Source organism: Pteropus alecto, unplaced genomic scaffold (assembly GCF_000325575.1).
Source record: "Pteropus alecto unplaced genomic scaffold, ASM32557v1 scaffold79, whole genome shotgun sequence".
Lineage (NCBI taxonomy): Eukaryota > Metazoa > Chordata > Mammalia > Chiroptera > Pteropodidae > Pteropus > Pteropus alecto.
This window is the reverse complement of record NW_006494612.1, coordinates 10,209,285-10,226,345: the sequence shown is the minus strand read 5'-3', so window position 1 is coordinate 10,226,345 and position 17,061 is coordinate 10,209,285. Positions and strand designations below refer to the sequence as shown.

The 17,061-nt window shown below is 35.0% G+C and overlaps 1 protein-coding gene across 1 annotated transcript in view; it reads left to right on the top strand.

Annotated features, from left to right (window-relative positions):
- The first annotated feature begins 1,789 nt into the window (after nt 1-1,789).
- The window catches only part of TRAPPC3L (trafficking protein particle complex 3 like), a 34,047-nt gene continuing 18,775 nt past the window's right edge, over nt 1,790-17,061 (top strand). Inside the window, exons 1-3 of the mRNA XM_006926105.3 lie at nt 1,790-1,979; nt 5,001-5,098; nt 7,886-7,985. Of these exons, the coding sequence (XP_006926167.1) occupies nt 1,938-1,979; nt 5,001-5,098; nt 7,886-7,985 (240 nt within the window). The 5' untranslated portion in view covers nt 1,790-1,937. The remainder of the gene's footprint in view (nt 1,980-5,000; nt 5,099-7,885; nt 7,986-17,061) is intronic.

The window sequence follows — 17,061 nt, the reverse complement described above, 5'->3', positions numbered from 1 at the left end:
CCTTGTACAGTAATGCCAGGGAGTGACTCCTTCCTTAAACCCTATGGTCTTGGCTGCAGGGCCAGGGGAGGGGGAGACCCATCAGTCTGAAAGAAGAGCTGGCTTTTTCCAGTACCCGCAATGTCCTGAATTCTCTTTGTGGCCCTGATGTCACCATATCACCGCCATTAAAGGTTAGTAAAATTGATTCCTGTGCCATCTCTCCCTTCCCACCAAAATACACAGGACTTTTCTATGTTTTTCTCAGGGACCTCCCATCCAGAACCCAGAATTACCCCAAACTTGGTCTAGCAACACGCTGTCACCTTATTTTAGTAGCTTTTGTGAATCTATTTTGCTGTAACATATTATAGTATGTGAAGAAAAAAAAATTCTTTTTGATTTGGAGTCAGCAAATTTAGCCCAAATCCTTCTTTGTTGCCTCCTATCCAGCTAACCTTGAACAAATTTCTTAACCTCTCTGACTTTTAGATTCCTAACCTATAACATAGTAATGATTACAGTACTGACTGCTTCACAGATCGTAGCTAAATTAAAATGAGATAAAGAAAATGAAAACCATGTCATGCACTTTATAGAAATAAAAGTTTAAAGTAAAGTTTATAGAAATATAAGGTGCAATTAATTTGCTACTGAAAAGCTTCCCGTCTCCTACAACCCAGCAAAATCGATTTCCTGAGAGTGGGCTCATAAAACATAGCATTAATGGAAATACCTTAAATACTGTAGAATTCCATTCAGTATATTAAGCTACAAGAATAATCTATAGTAATTAGTGTTTATACAGTCATTATAATGTGCTTTATACCAGACATTATCTCTTTGATACTCACAATTATTCTCTGAGGTGGGTATTATTATTGCCATTTTGCAGATGTGGAAACTGAGCCAGAGAGCAATAAAATGGCTTGCCCAAGTCACAGAGCCAGTAAATGGCAGAACTGCAGCTTAGCCTGAGCCTCCCAAATCCTCCCACACTCTTCTTCAAAGTCATCAGTAGTCTATCACTTTATAGCAAGAACTTTCCAGAACACATAGGGCTAATTGACTGAAACTGAAAGAAGTAGGAAACTACTTTCTTAAACAGAGTTTTATGCTTCTATTTCTGGAAATGTTTTTGATCCTCCATATCCTGCAGTTGTCAAGTTGAGGGAGTTTCTTGTTTTAACTTTAAATTCTATACTTTTGCGTAAATAAAGAGAACTTTCAATAACTAACATCTCCAAGACTGTCAAAAGAAAACTGAGGGCTTGCTTTCTCTGCCAGAATCATTATACATTATTAAACTAGAATGCCCATTTTGAACAACAGTTTTATAAGAAAACATCAGCACCCAAATTCTATCACTTCTTCACATTTCTGCATATGAAAAATAAGTTACCAGATAGATATACTTAATTTTGTAATCACACAAGATGGGGGGTCTGCGATGCCCATTATTTGGGGAATAATGTAATACCCATTAGAGTCGTTGATTAGGTCTGAACCAGTGTTTAATGCCTATAGATTGCTGATCCTGTCTCAACACAACAATCAATACAAAGACTGAATAATGCTAACATTTAGATCTATCTTGGATTGTGAAGGTTTCTGTTTGTGATTTTAAAACAATGCCTTGGCATGAGCACAAAACACCACTCTCATACTCCCTTGGGTTAAAGAATTTCAGTAGCCAATGCTTCTGGTCTGACTTCCCACTCTCTGCTTTTATGTCTCTATAGTACAACTCATTCTCACTAGCAGTATTTATTTGATGAGTGGCAAGGTACATGGCTACAGCACAGTTCTGCTTATGACTGTTCTCTTCAGTTCAGCAAAGAGCAAAAGCAGTATGGTGCATAAGTAGCACATGTGTCTGGAAGCAAAGAGGAACTTGCAAAAACAAAACAAAGCCAAAGAAAGAAACTGAAGATCACATTCTTCATCTATCAAGCACTATGTCTCGCCCTGCGCACAGAAGACCAGAATACCATAAAATAGTAAGATCTTTTTATAAACATTCTCAAAGATATTTTATTCTATGTCAGAGGAAATGTTTTCTTAAGTGATTTCTGATTTATTTTGAAAGGCGATGCTGTGAGTAGTTATTTAGTGGAGCAGGGAGTGTTTAGTGGAGTGAATCAAAAGACACCTCTGGGAATAGTTACAATAACCTCTTACATACTGTAAAAGAATAATCAATTCTTTACTATATTTCTGGGTCTTCTCTTCTGACTAGTTTTATCTACAAAAGTGTCAAGATTTTTTTGTCTCTTACAGAAAATATGAAAAGGTTAAGCAATTCTTTGTATTTCATACTTATAATTTGTTGTATTTCATACCTCATGAAATATAAAATAAAATGTATAGAAAATAGTTGATTATATATTAAATTAAATAGGTATAGATCATCAAAAACTCAGTATTAAAAGATTGGCTTTAAAAATATATTTCTTAGTCTTAAATGTAAGTGGTCATCGTAATTCAATATGTGCTATTATCTTTTCTATATGTTCCAAGTTTGGAATTATTTTAAAAACTTAATTATTTTGCAGATTAGATTTGTATGTTCTTCTTTAATCCTCTCTTATTGTGGTTTTAGGCATTCAGAAGTTATATATGTAAAAACTCATTAATTTTAAAGCTCTGTTCATTATTTCAGGAGACTGATGGGCATTGCATAAAATTAAGCAAATTCAGCCATGGGTACTTAAAATTATATGACTGACCCATGCACACCTCAATTAGAAATGCCTGCAGATGCCACCGCTGGCATTCTGGAGTCTTGATTTATTTTTTTGTGGGACTCTCAAAAACTAAAAAAATATTGTACCTAGTTCGTATTATACCTAATCATTTGATAAAAACACTTTTTTATCCTGATATATTCCCAAACTCCTGAAATAATTATTGGTGTTTTATTTTTCATATATGACAAAGATTATTTTAAAAACAGATAAAGTTATGTTGATTTTTCTTGTGGTCATATGGTTGGATCTGAGACCCTACTGGACAAGTAGTTTGAAGTACAGCCCTTGGCCATGAAGCAGAATGGAGAAAGCTGGTCTTTATGGGCATTGATCTTAAATTCAGCTGAAATATAGTTAGTACCCACCCATCATAATGAGAGAGAGGGCGGTGGGGGAAGATAAGAAAATGTCATTATTTTAGCTTGGCCTTATAAATGGGCACCATGCAAGACTCTGGCATGTAGGTAGGGTATAATTTTCTCTCCTTTTCAAATTCTTTTGTTTTACTGCTAGTGAAACAACCATGTTATTGTTCTCTCCCTCTCTCTCTCCTTCACCTTTGCTTATGTTATACTGTAGTATTGATTCATAGCAGTAATTTATCTTCTGCTGTGGTTCTTTATATGTTAGGCAGATGTTTCATGTATAATTTACAGACATTTCTTGTGGTTTATGATTAGGTTCTTGGAAAATTTAAATAAGAACAGAATTAAAATTGAATACATGATAACTCTTCTCTGATTTAATAATATTTTTTGTTCAGATCACTTGCTTTACATCCCGTTTCCTGATAGAAATATTAATATATTTATTATGAATTATATGTATTAGTGTCCTTAATGTAGTGTCAATTAATGTATATAACATATTATAAATACATTTATGACATTTTAATTTATATTTTTCAACATAAATTATGTCCACATGTGCTATATAATATTTAGATTTAATCTACTTATTTAGTGATAACAAATATTCTACTTGATTAAAAAAAAGGATTTGTCATGATATGAACCATGTCATGATGGGGTACGCACTGGTGGTATTGGGCCAATTTTGGAAATATTTGGATTGAAATTATATAGCCTTTTATAGAAGATACTTTGTTGAATAAACAATTTTTTTGGTTTGTTGAGCCATTTCTGCCCATGATTTAAAAAAGAAATTGAATACATGTTATCAGGCTTTATCTTCCCCTCCACATTAGACTCTTCAAGATACCTGGACCTAGAGGTAAGGATACCTCTTCCAACCTGAAATCCACATTTGACCTTCCATGAAAATACAAGATTATTCACAAATCAAGATTGTTTTCAATGGTGGTACTCCTTCATACCTCCCTCTCCCACCCACCTCTTCTCTGAACAGTGGCTTCTTTTGTGCACTTCAGAGAATTCCTATGTCAGAGGAGAGCCTGCAGTCTCAGACTCCATCCTTGGCTCTGCCAATTGCTGGCTAGTTGGGCAAGTCACTCATTTCTCTTGAGGTCTCATTCCTTCCTTTGTAGGACTGAGAGCATTGGAATAAATGATCTCTAATATCCCCTTTCCTTTCTTAGATAGTATTCAGTAGACACAAAACAGAGAGACTTTAAAAAATGGATTGATTGAGCTTTGTGTTTTCTGTTTCTCATATTTTCAACCTATCTATGCTAAACCAAACCTCAGTTAGTCTCAGTTTTAGTTTTAATGTTTAATTTACTCTGAAAACAGGACGTATATTTTTGGAGATCTGCGAGGAAAGTAAAAATTCTTTTTTCTCTAAGTATAAAGAAGCATATCACAAATTTGCTACTGCATTTGGGTTCATCCTGTTGGTCTTCTTGGAAGATCTGGAACCCATTAGGGATTGTACAGACTTGTGAGAGGTCTCACCCAGTTATTCCTTCCAAATGAAAATATGGGCAGCATGTACCCAAGGCCATTGTAGAACGAAATGAATTTATATTAGCAATTACTATTAAAAAACTTCCCCATGAAAATATGTTGCAGGTTATATGAGCAAATGCATGAGAAGATATCCTTTTCTTAAGAAATTAATTTTATTTCACACCTTTTTTTCCTTCTATGTATCCAAATATGGGTATAATTTGTTCTTAAAAGTGAAAATTGTTGCAATATTAGTAGGAGGGTGGAAAAAATGAACAGATGATCTGGAAAGCTGCTTCCAACTAGAAAGTTTTGTAAATAAAGATAAATAAAGTTTTGTAAATGAGAAGAGTATACTGTTTGCAACTTTGCCTATAATGTAAAACCATCCATTTTTCTCCAGAACAAAGATCTCTTTGTCCTCACCTATGGAGCCCTGGTTGCCCAACTATGTAAGGATTATGAAAAAGATGAAGATGTGAATAAATATTTAGATAAAATGTAAGTAGAAGTCTTTCATTCTTGTGGAGTGTACATTGTTTCTTAACCTTCTCCTAATTTTGTCCACCTCTAATGACTTCTGTTGCTCCATTTCACCAGCTCTTCTTCTATTTCAATAAATAACATCTTAAAGCTAAATATAATTTCTGATAGCTGCCATTTCGTAGTCATAAAGTGTAAAGTAATAGGAAGGAACTTCTTTCCAAGAGTATCAAGCATGGAAATCATTTAGTTGGAAATCATTTTTTTGCTAGTTACATAAGCTAAGGGTTTGGTAAAACTGAAATTGTTCTTTTAACAATATGATGAATCATCAAATTTGCTTCTTTTCAGACGTATTTTGTTCTAACATAACTCCTTCCAGTATCAGTATGTGCTTACATAAGCACAGATCATATACGGAAGAATATGCAAAAAAATTACTAATGGTCATTCCCTGAAGGACCTGGAAGATGGGAGATTATGGATAGAAGGGAGATTTACTTTTTCCTTTGTAGTGTTTTATTGTTTGGATGCTTTTTTTCATTATTATGTTTTACTTGAAATATATACTAAATAGAGAAACCCATTTCTTCCTTTTCAAATAAAGTTTGTCTTTATTAATGGAGATTCCTTCACAAATTCAGCCTTTAATTTTCTCAGAATAATTATATGATCATCATATTATTGCCTAATCATCAAATGTCTTTCAATATTTTTTGAATGTCTTAATAATGGCTCCTAAAAAGGATTCTAACAGGACAATAGCTAGAAAACCTGTCCTAGGTAGAAGATTTAGTTAGACAGGTTGAATGGAAAATTTGGCCTCGTTAAACATTTTAAAGTTTTTAAAAAGAGTTCTTTGTATTTTCAGTTAGAATATAGAAAAAGAAAAACAGAAAGAAAGTTTGAAATCTTCTTTTCTCTGAACCCTTGGTTTTCTGGCTTTCTATATTGCTTGTCTTTTTTTCTATTGAAAAGTTCCTTTTCATTGTCGTGTATTTATATATTTTGGTTCACACACCTTTTGTTTTTGTTTTTGTTTGTTTTTTACATTTCTTCTTAATTAGTCAGGGGCACATCCTCTATTAAACTGTCTGTAAAAGCAGGAGTTGCTTAAGTTATTTTACATTTAGGTCACACTTACACTGTGACACATGGCATTTCCATACATTACATCATTTTATTTAGCTTATGTGAAATTTGAATTGTTTTGTGGAGCATCTTTAGAAAATGAAGATATTCATTTATTTGACTAAAAAAACCCCACTCTTTTGTTATCTACTACTTGAGAGCACGTTTTAACAAATATAGATGAAATACTAGTTAAAGAATAAATTTTGAGAGGTTTTAGAAAGGACTTGCCTTAAGAAAAACAATTCACATTTGGATTTCCTTAATAGCTTCTGCTGAGAGCGTCTTACATTTTTAATTTGATATATAAATACATAAAACATTTACTTTGCAGAAACTTACCCTTTGACCAAAGCAAGATATAAATGCAACACTGACCATTACATTCTGGCTTCCCATCGCTGTTCCCAGTGACCAAGCCTGTGTATACACTTAAAAATGAGACAACACTGAAAACAATTTTTAACTCCTAGTATAACTATTTCTCTGTAAAGTATGCATTGTGTTTTTTAAAAGTCTTTTCAGGGTGAACTTCCTAAATAGAACAACAAAACACTTTTCTTGAAAGGCAAGTAAGCTAAATTGAATGTCTCTAACTACTCAGAAATAGAAATAGAATTATCTCATAGATTTAGTGAATTCGTGAGCACTCTGACATCAAATCTGTCTTCCCCAATCACCCTGTCACCAAATATCTCCTTCCTTTTTAGACCCTATGAAGCAAATATTGCCTCTACAAACTTTGGTGTCTTTATCTTGCTGGACCTTTTGTTGCTCTGTTCAAATAGTTTCACTTATCTATGTATATGTAGCGTGACATTAAAAGACAAATTTTATGTCAGAGGCTTGACGAAAGCAGTCTTATTCTTTTTCTTTTCCACCATTACGGTTCTATTTCCTTAACTAGATTGGAAGTTCTTAGTTTTATCTTGTCTAGAGTGTCTATTCAGCCATTTTAGCCACATACTCAGTTACATGATCACATCTCAATAAAATGTTTTCAGAACTGTACACAGTTATTTGCTGTTAGGTGGAGCTAATACAAATACTTTCTCTCAAGTCCCATAGATTCAATTTCCCTGGAATGAAAAATGATTTTTTTTTTTAACTTGGCTTTTTTCCTTTTTACTAAACTTCAGAGTCCTAACTGCTGAAATCTGCACTGGCAACAAAAATTGATTTCTCTATTCCCTTCTTCCCCTCTTTCCAGAGCCCATCCCAGACATGCCTGCCCTCCTACCATGATAGTGTGCTAGGAGAAGAATGAGTCTCCAGGTACCACACCTACAGCAGGCAAGTTAGCTACACCCACATTCTGTTTCCATCAACATCTAACAATGAGAAAGTTAGCTGCTGATGAGAAACATTAGGCTATGAACACCAACCAACCTTCTTTACCTTTAGTTTACACTGTCAAATTTGAGCCATCCTCCACTCTTCAAATCTCTTTGCTTGTAGACTAGTTAACATTTCCTGGATGCACTACTCTCTGTTTCTGTGGTCTGTGGGACAAAGAAGGGGCCCACTGCCAAATAGTCATTTGACTTATCACGTTTGGTTTAATTTGTTATCCATCTGCACAAGTGCTACACAGATGAATCCATTCTTAAACATTGACAAACTTCACTGATTACTCAAATGTTATTTTTAGACAACTCTTTTCTTTATCCACAGGGGATATGGCATCGGAACACGGTTAGTGGAAAACTTTTTGGCACGAACTTGTGTAAGACGATGCCACAGTTATTCAGAAATTACAGACATAATTGCCCAGGTAAACATATTTTTAGCTCTGTCAATATGTTTTGAAAATCTTTGATTCATCCTGAGTTTGGTGGTTTTCTGCTCTATCGAACAGGTTCCATCTGTATTTGTTTTTAGGTGCTAAGAGAGGAGATTCTGATCAAAAAGCATTTTATTTTAGCACAGAGATAGGCTATTGTGAACAGAGACAAATTCTTCCAAGCATTTAAGCATCTATTGATTTTTCTGACCAAATGGTATATGTGGGCTATATGTCCCACGCTGGGAAAAACGTTTTGAGAAGGTAAACAGAATGGAAGTGTAATAAGACAGCCTTATAGCATGCATGCCCCAAACCAATTTCTTTACATAATCATTTTCAGCACATAGAAGGAGATAGCCTGTGACTGTCTTAGAGAATATTGTAGCCATTTCAGTCTCGGAGCAATGTTTTCCCAAGAGAAAAATAAAGCTTCCTGTATATATACGTGTTCTAAGAACTTTCACAACCCCGATATATGAGAGACAACTTGAAATCATCCGAGATTAACTCAAATTTCTTATAAGATGAGACTGGGAAATGCATCCTTAGCCAGAATTCCTTTAATCTGCAGGCCTATGGTTATGAACCTCTTATTGTTCATTTGTGGGAGACCTAGAAAGTATGTATGGAAGGAGGTATTATAAGGGCCAGGCTTGCTGCCTGCAGGTTCTCACAACTGACCAATTAAGTCGACTTCACTCTTCTTTTCTCTCCTGATCCTTAATATTGATATACATTGCCATACTGACTCTTCGCATTAATTGCAATAATAATTCTACACAACACTTTGTGATTCTAAATGTTATTTTACATAGCTTTTATCTTTCATCTTTGCAGTATCCCTGTGAAGTAGGCAAAGTAGGAGTTGGTATCCTCATTTCCCAAACAAGAAAACCGAGCCCCAGAAAGAATATGATAGAAATTAAATACAAGTATATTTGAAAAATAATTGTACATTAAAAAATACAACCCAAATGAACAAATTTTCCAGTTAGTATTACTTTCATTATTTCATAGCTAATGAATCATGTGGCTGAAATTGAAATCTAGGTCTTCAAGTCTTAATGCAGTGAGTTTGCCACACTACTAAATTTCCCTTTTTCCCTTCCGTATTTGCAGAATATCACTAAGATCCTGAAGCAGTAGTTTGAAAAATAAAATAATTTTTACTTAACTAATTCTATGGGCAGTACTACAAGAATTCTAGTTATTTTAATGGAAAGTAAATATTTGAAATATATAAATGTACATGGTTGTGTCCTATTTCTGTAAAAATGCCACTGGAGTTTCAATGGGGATTGTATTGAATCTACAGATCACTTTGCATAGTATTGACATTTTAACACTACTAAGTCTCCCAGTCTATGAACATAGGATGTCATTTCATTTGTTTATGTCTCATTTAATATCTTTCATCAGTGGTTTATAGTTTTCAGTATCCAAGTCTTTCACCTCCTTCACTAAATTTATTCCTAGGTATTTTATCCTTTTTTGGTGTTATCGTAAATGAGATTGTTTTCTTAATTTCTTTTTTAGATAGTTTGTTGTTAGTAAGTAGAAATGACTGGTTTTTCTTTGTTAATTTTGTATCCTGCAACTTTTCTGAAATAATTTCTTAGTTTTAACAGTTTTTTTTTTGTGTGTGGAGTCTTCAGAGTTTTCTACATATGAGATCATATCATCTATAAAAAGATATAATTCTACAACCTTCTTTCTAGTGTGGATGCCTTTTATTTCTTTTTCTTGTCTAATTGCTCTCTGGCTAGGACTTCCAGTACTGTGTTGAGTAGAAGTGATAAAAGTAGGTATTCTTACATTTTTCCTGATCTTAGAGAAAAAAAAATTCAATTTTTCACCATTGAGTATGGCACTGGGGAAAGGATAATCTCTTTAACAAATGGTTCTGGGGAAAACTGGATATCCACATGCAAAAGAATGGAATTGGACCCTGATCTCACACTATCCACAAAAATGAACTCAAAATGGATTCAAAACTTCCACTCATGCAATATTCCTTCTTATCAATGAAGAGAATATTTTGTTACCCTTACTCTTCTTTTATACAGAGGGATTATGGCCTGGTCTTTAAACTTTCCTTCAAAGGCCTGATTTCTTCCCTCTTAATCATTTTCCCTTCTCTAGCAAAATGTTCTTTTACATGTGGGAATGATGTCACCCAATCCAGGAGCGTTTTAACACAAATGAGGGGTTAGATTTTAGTATATACTCACCCACTGATACCTTGCTTATAATTAGCTGCTTTCATTTAAAAGTCTGGCCTTGGGCAGCATTATCTCATTACTCCTTGTAAACTCTCCTCAAAGGAGGCAGGTGTCAAATGTTACAGAGCTGGTTTTATGGAGAAGTAGGCAAGGTCAGAGGAAGTTTACCATGGTCACATGCTGCCCCTGGAGCATAGCAGAGTCAGGAATTCAATCTATAGGTTTTAATTTTGTTTGGCTGCCTTCTCACACCATGTACTTATATCAAACACTACCAACATCCTTCTCAATACTGAGCACCTATATACACAGAACTAATTATCTCTGTCCTGATTCCAGAGAAGGAAAGAGGGAAGTAGAGAAAGAACGCATTTGAAGAGAATTGACTAGATGAAGAAACCTATGTCTAGATGAGTGAAGTGAGACTTCTAAGAGCTCATTAGTGAAAGGCTGCAAATCGGAACAGGTCTCCTGACCTCATGCTCTACTCTACACTCTTCTGCCTTTGGGAGAGGAAGATTATGTAACTTCAGTTATTAATAACATTCCCCTCTCTCTTGTTTTCTTCATTTTGCCTTTTCCAAAGGGCAAGTAACTATCTCTAAGCTTCTGAGAAATTATTTTGACAGGCTATAGACCTCAAATTGCGCCATCTCGTGGTATGAAAAGAATTCCCATAACAGTAACCAAATTATTGATTAAAAAATTTTTTAGTCAGCCTTATATTTTATATATTAAAGAAATGACAGACTAATTCTCAAATAATCTTCCTGCAACATTACAATATAACTGCTTTTAAATGTGATTTTATTATATACTAGTCAACTTTTTGTGCTGATTGCCTCAAAATATAACAAATTTTAAATAAGACATATAATTTATAAAATTGTTAGTGTTATGATATTGAAAAAGTTTAGTAATACAGAGCCTTTCTGAAGAAAAGCTAGAAGCAATTCCCATCTATTATCTATTTTTTTCCTTACAAGAGCCTTGTGAAGTAAAGAGAGCATCTATTATGAGCCCCACTTTACTGATGATGTAATTGACTAGATGACATCATCATGGACACAGTAAGAAAAGCCAGCTTAGAATTTTTTTCTGACGTGATTCCAGATTTGCTTTTTCAAAAAAAAATAATTGTTTCTTTAAAATATACCTTTGAAGATTTTCTCCTATTATGATTATTGTTTTGAGAAAAATGGAATTGTGGAATTTACAGTAGAGTTGTCTTAGCTAATGGAATTTATAATTTTTCAGTATAAACATGATGTCATTAGTATTGCCACAGTAAGATGAAATTTTTATATAGAGAAAAACATGATATAAAATATATGATATATCAAAATATTATTAAGACTTGAAATTCTGATCTTTGGGTAAAAAATTGGAACCCAATATATTGTACTTGTTGGAATTTTAGGAAGGAAAAATGTGATCTTTTCCATTTAATAGTATACATTGAAATTTTACCTTAAATAATACAAGTGATGTTTTTTTTTTTGGTGATATAAAATAATTGAAAGGAAACGTTCATAAGGAGGCAATATGAATGAAAATGCCTAAAGCAAGGAAGGAAATCTAAATGGTGAATGTTGTGAGCAAAAGATTTAGGAATATGATCCAGAGAGGAATCTAAATGGCAAAGAAGATTTTTCGATGGATGAGTCATTTTTATTTCAATAAAATGGTTCATTTAATAAAAGAATTTAATCATCATAGAAGAATTCCAGCAAATCATACTAGTTATTTTTTTAATCTTGCTTCTGATCCAAATGCATAAAACTGTCACAGCTGAATCTATACAAGTTAATCAAATATTTTGAAGCCTTGAACTCCCAAGTCCCTTTAGATAGTGACAGAAATCGCCATACAGGTTTGTACTCAGAAGCACATTCAAATCTGACTTGATTAGACATTTTCAAAAGGGTGGGGTGTGCTTGCCTTGGAAAGAGAACCAATCAGGAGGCAGAAACCACACAATTATTTTAGCAGGGAAGGTTCAAGGTTCACACACACACTATTTATAGGGGATCAGCTACTAAGAAAGAAAAAATGCTGACGAGTACCCTAATACTGAGAGGGAATATCCAAAGAGGGAACACATTTTGAAGAGGGTCTCTCTTCCCAAGGCTGGAGTTCAAATGTTTTTGAAGAGGGTATAATTGTAGCCCATGAAAGGTGGAAAAAGCCTTTCGGTTCCCAGACTGAGACTGGTAGGCAGGAAGCTATGGATCGAAACTGATAAGCAGGGAACCCCCACTGGAGTATAAGTGGGCTGACACTGGCAGTGAGGCTATCATGGGCCAGCACTAGCTAGCTGGAAAGTTAGGGCCGCTGGGTATCCACGCACTGCCAGTCATTTCCAGTAGGAGTAAATCAAGAAAAGTCACACTAGAGCTAGAAAAAGTAGTCCCTTCCTCCCGCTCTGTTTCTACAGAACTTCCTAATGGCAAATATTTGCAAAATCTAGCTTTGGCATTAGAAGCAAGGCAATAAAGAGTGGTTTTGGAAATGAGAGGCAATAATCCAACAACCGGCAGTAAAGGCCTGAGCCATTGTGATTGTTACTTACATTTCTATGGCTATTTTTTTTACTTTGGTGGTCTCGTGTTTGACCCTATCCAAACTGCTCGCCCACACAGGAAATAATCTCACCTCTAAGTGCATTTTTACCTGGCTTTTTCTCTTTTTCTAAGTCTTTCTTTCCTTCCTTCCTTTCTTCCTTCCTTCCTTCCTTTCCAAATAAAATTTCTTTTTTCTTTTTTTTTTTTACATTTTATTTTTTATTTTTCCCCCTCCCCTCTGGTAACCACTAGTCCATTGTCCATGTCCATGTCCATGAGTCTCTGTTTGTTTGTCCTGTTCATTTGTTGCTTTTAGGTTTATATCCCACATATAAGTGATATCATGTGATTTTCAACCTTTTTTGTCTGGCTTATTTCGCTTAGTATGATTATTTCAAGGTCCATCCATATTGTTGCAAATGGCAGTATTTCATCTCTCCTTATGGCTGAAGATGAGCACAATTTTCAATGTGCAAACATTTCTTTGGAAATAGGCTTTCTGTTAAACACTGAAATTTATTAACTGCAGCCATCGTCTCTTTTTTCTACTAATGTCTCTACAACCAAATCTATTTTCTCACTCTCCCATGACTATTAAATCTACTCTCTCTATCTTATTATGGTTACAAGTGTTTTAAATGACATTATGGCGAAGAACTTCAGAATATGGCTGGCTGGCCAGTACCTTGTGCTATCTTCCTTGGAATTCCAAGAAAGTGAGATGCAAGGCACAATGGCAGATTGGCACTTAAGCTTACCACCCACCCAGTGAAAAATGGACTAAGACCTTGGGGCTTAGTCTTATAGCCTGTGTAATGGTCTTACAAGTTTTAAACTGACCAGGTCCACTTTCTGAAACATTCATAGATCATAACGTGAAAGTTAGTTTGCATTGTAGGAGACAAGAATTGAGTGTCAAGATGAATAAGAGAACATGACAGAACAACCTTGGAAAGGTAAGGGAACTCCTGATTAACCTTACCTAGAACATCTTACTATGAAAATAGAGCAATGTAAGTCTGAATTTTAGTTTAATATTTTAATCAGTCTGTAAATACAATTTTATTGCGGTCTGTGCCTATTGATCTTCCCAGAATTCTTTTGTATATATTTCTATTCCCCATCTAACTAGAGAAAAAATGTTTTACAAAGAATGAGAATAACACAGAGTTTTTTTGAGTTATGGCAATGACATAAATTTTGTTTGATTTGACACTTTATTGTATTAACCATGAAATTACCTTTTATTTATGGGAAATTTTATTTCCCCATTACATCTGTAAGCTTTTCAAAGGGATAATTCCAGGCATTCTTAGAGTTTGGCCCGCCGTGCCATGGCAAACCAGAACATTGCAGGCATTTGTTACATATTGCTGAAGTGAATTTAGAAAATATTTGAAGACCTTATCACATCTATACTGTTGCTCTTCCTATTTTTTTCCAGAAGAGGGCAGTAGTCCACATTTATCTTCAAATTAACTCCTACCTTTTTCACTCCCACTTCCCACCTGACCTGCTGAAGTCCCCTTATTTTAAGCAATATTCACTAAAGTGAAAATCCAAGAGTGTCTGATTGCTCACAATAATAAATCTGCAATAACAAGATTTGAACTGCAATAGGTCAATTGTGATTACAAAATGCAAATCATTAGATATTATATTTCCCTTAACTTACTTAATAGGCATATATTTCTCTCAGTTTATTATAAGGGTAAAGAGAAAATACAATTATGCCTCTCTCTGGTCTAAGGTCTAAAAAAATCTTTTGAGTGATACAAAAATATATTTCATCGTTTCCAAACACAGTTATGATAAAAGTTTTATTAAAAGAATCTAACTAGAGATAAAATCAATAATTTAAATAATTCATTTCCATTATTATGGAAAATATTTAAAACGCATCCTAAAATTCATCATGGAAGCAAACTGTGTCAGATAGACTCCTTTAAGTTGTTGGCTTTTGGGTTATGCCAGGTCATAAAGGTTTATCGTAAGGCTATTCTGGTACACAACAGCTAGGCCTCATGGAAGAACAGAAATAGAAAAATCCTTCAGTCTATCTTATCTCAGGAGCAGGTATTTGCAGTTCTCTACTTCAGTCCTCTGCCAGTTTGGTGACTAAGCTTGTTTTTCTCTTGCAGCTAGCTACTCACTAATATCTTTCTATTCTTTTCCTTCTCTCCACCGCAGTGCTTCTGCTATCTCACAGTTTTTGCTGCCTCATGTCTTGTGTTTACTCTCTTTTCTCTGGGTATTCTTTGTCTTCTGCCCAATCATCCAAACTGTGGTTTTCTCTGTGTGCCTCGTATTCGGCATCCCAAACAGAGAGTCTCTATCTAACCTGTTCAGTCAATCAGTAGCCCTCTGTTAGGTAGAGTTTTCATGGTAGGCCACTTCCAGGCCTGCAGCCAAACTATGGGCCGACCGCCTGGGCTCTCAAATGCCCATCTTCATTCAGTAACTATGGCCAGAACAGAAGGATAATGAGACACAGAACATGACCATCATAAGAAACCCCTAAGGAAGGACATTTGGATATGAAAAACATTCTGAGATTTTCCAAAATAGGGCAAAGTAATTGTCACAGACTTTGTTCATTCTGTCTGGAAAATTAGTAACAGTAATTTATGAGCCTTATTTGCCTATGAGCCCTCTGCTCACATTATTTATCTTAACTGGTGCTGGCGTTTGTTTTCCTTTGTCCCAGAGGCTAGACTTCCTGCATAGAATAGTGTAGCAGCCTCCATTTCACATGCTATCAGATTTTGAAGTAGAAAGAATTGTCCTTGCTACGCATTTTGCAGATAATAATCAAGTAAGCAAATCCGCCTCCCCCCTCCACCCCAAATGTTTCCTCTAGGAAGCATTCTGGGGGAAACCACATTGTTAGTTGAAAGTAAATATTTTAGACCTTTAGCAAGAGTGGGACAGACATTGCTCAGAATAGTAAACCCATAGAGACACTTTGATAGAAGGAAGATAACCAAAATCTCCTGGGAAGAATGAAGTTGTGCTACAATAGATAGTATTATATTTTGTTTTGAATTTCTTATAAAGAAACCAATCGGAAAAGTTTTCTCTGGTTCTCTAATCCTATTGGGCTTTTGCTTTTTTTTTTTTTTTTCTTTTTCTAAATCTTTTTTAGTCCTTTCTTTTGGCATTCTGTGTTTTTTCAAAGAATGTTACCAGAGATGCCCTGATTTTTTAGGTAAATAGAAAACCTGCCCAGGTGAAATGAACTTGAACCAGGCATTCAATCAGAGTCATCAGCATATCTTAGGTTTTGTCCCTTTCTCTTAAAAACAAAACAAACAGCTTTGTTCTTTATGTTTCTGTAGTTTATTTTCCCTCTTTTTTTCCCCTCCTTATATTTAGCTTTCTTCATTTTCCAAATAATGTAGCTTCTAAAAAAATACTTTCGCCAAAATCATCATTTTTCACAATTCTGGGTATAAACCTAAATGTAATACTCCCAGTACAATGCACACTTGAATTATGTTGACAATATAATTCTATGCACAAAATAGGAGGCCTTTTTGTCCCTGTTCTTTGAATGACTTTTTTTTAAACCAGGATGAAAATTTAAATCTCAATTTTAAAGTTGCTTCCCAGCTGACAGAAGACAGGCCGAATCCCCTCAAGTGGTCGCTCAAGTGGTCACTCAAGTCCTACACTGAGAGAGAGAGGGTTGTTGACTGAGCACAGGAAAGAATTCAAGCACACACCAGAGTTAGAGACAAAAGGAAAGTTTATTGGAAAAGAAATAATACTCCACAGACAGAATGTGGTCTTCTCTCAGAGACAGAGAGTGAGAGAGACTGAGAGGGGTGGAGAGGGACCAAGAGAGCGAGGCCCCGGTGTTGGTGGAATTTAGTTTATGTATGATTCTTAGTTTTTATGAATTACAGTTTAAAGACTTTGTTTACTGATTTTTTTTAATGGTATGACTATGCAGTGTGAAAGGAATGGGTATGTAGCGAGAAAAGCGCACTAGCCTTTGTTCCAAAGGTTCTGCATGGTTTTGGCCCTAAGGAATGAATGGTTGGGTTTACTTTGTGTAGGGTACGACTTAAAGACTCTATTTTCCCTTCACTGTGTGGCTAAATGGTTTCTTAGTAACCCCAGCTGGAATCTTCCTTTGTTCTGTAAGTTCCTTCATGGTCTGGCCGTAAGTCTGATCAGCACACTGCAGGCTCTAAATATAGCTTGATTTAACATTTAGTTCTCATGCCTCCTCCCTACATTATAGCCACATCTCCCCCCCCCCGCGCGCCCCCC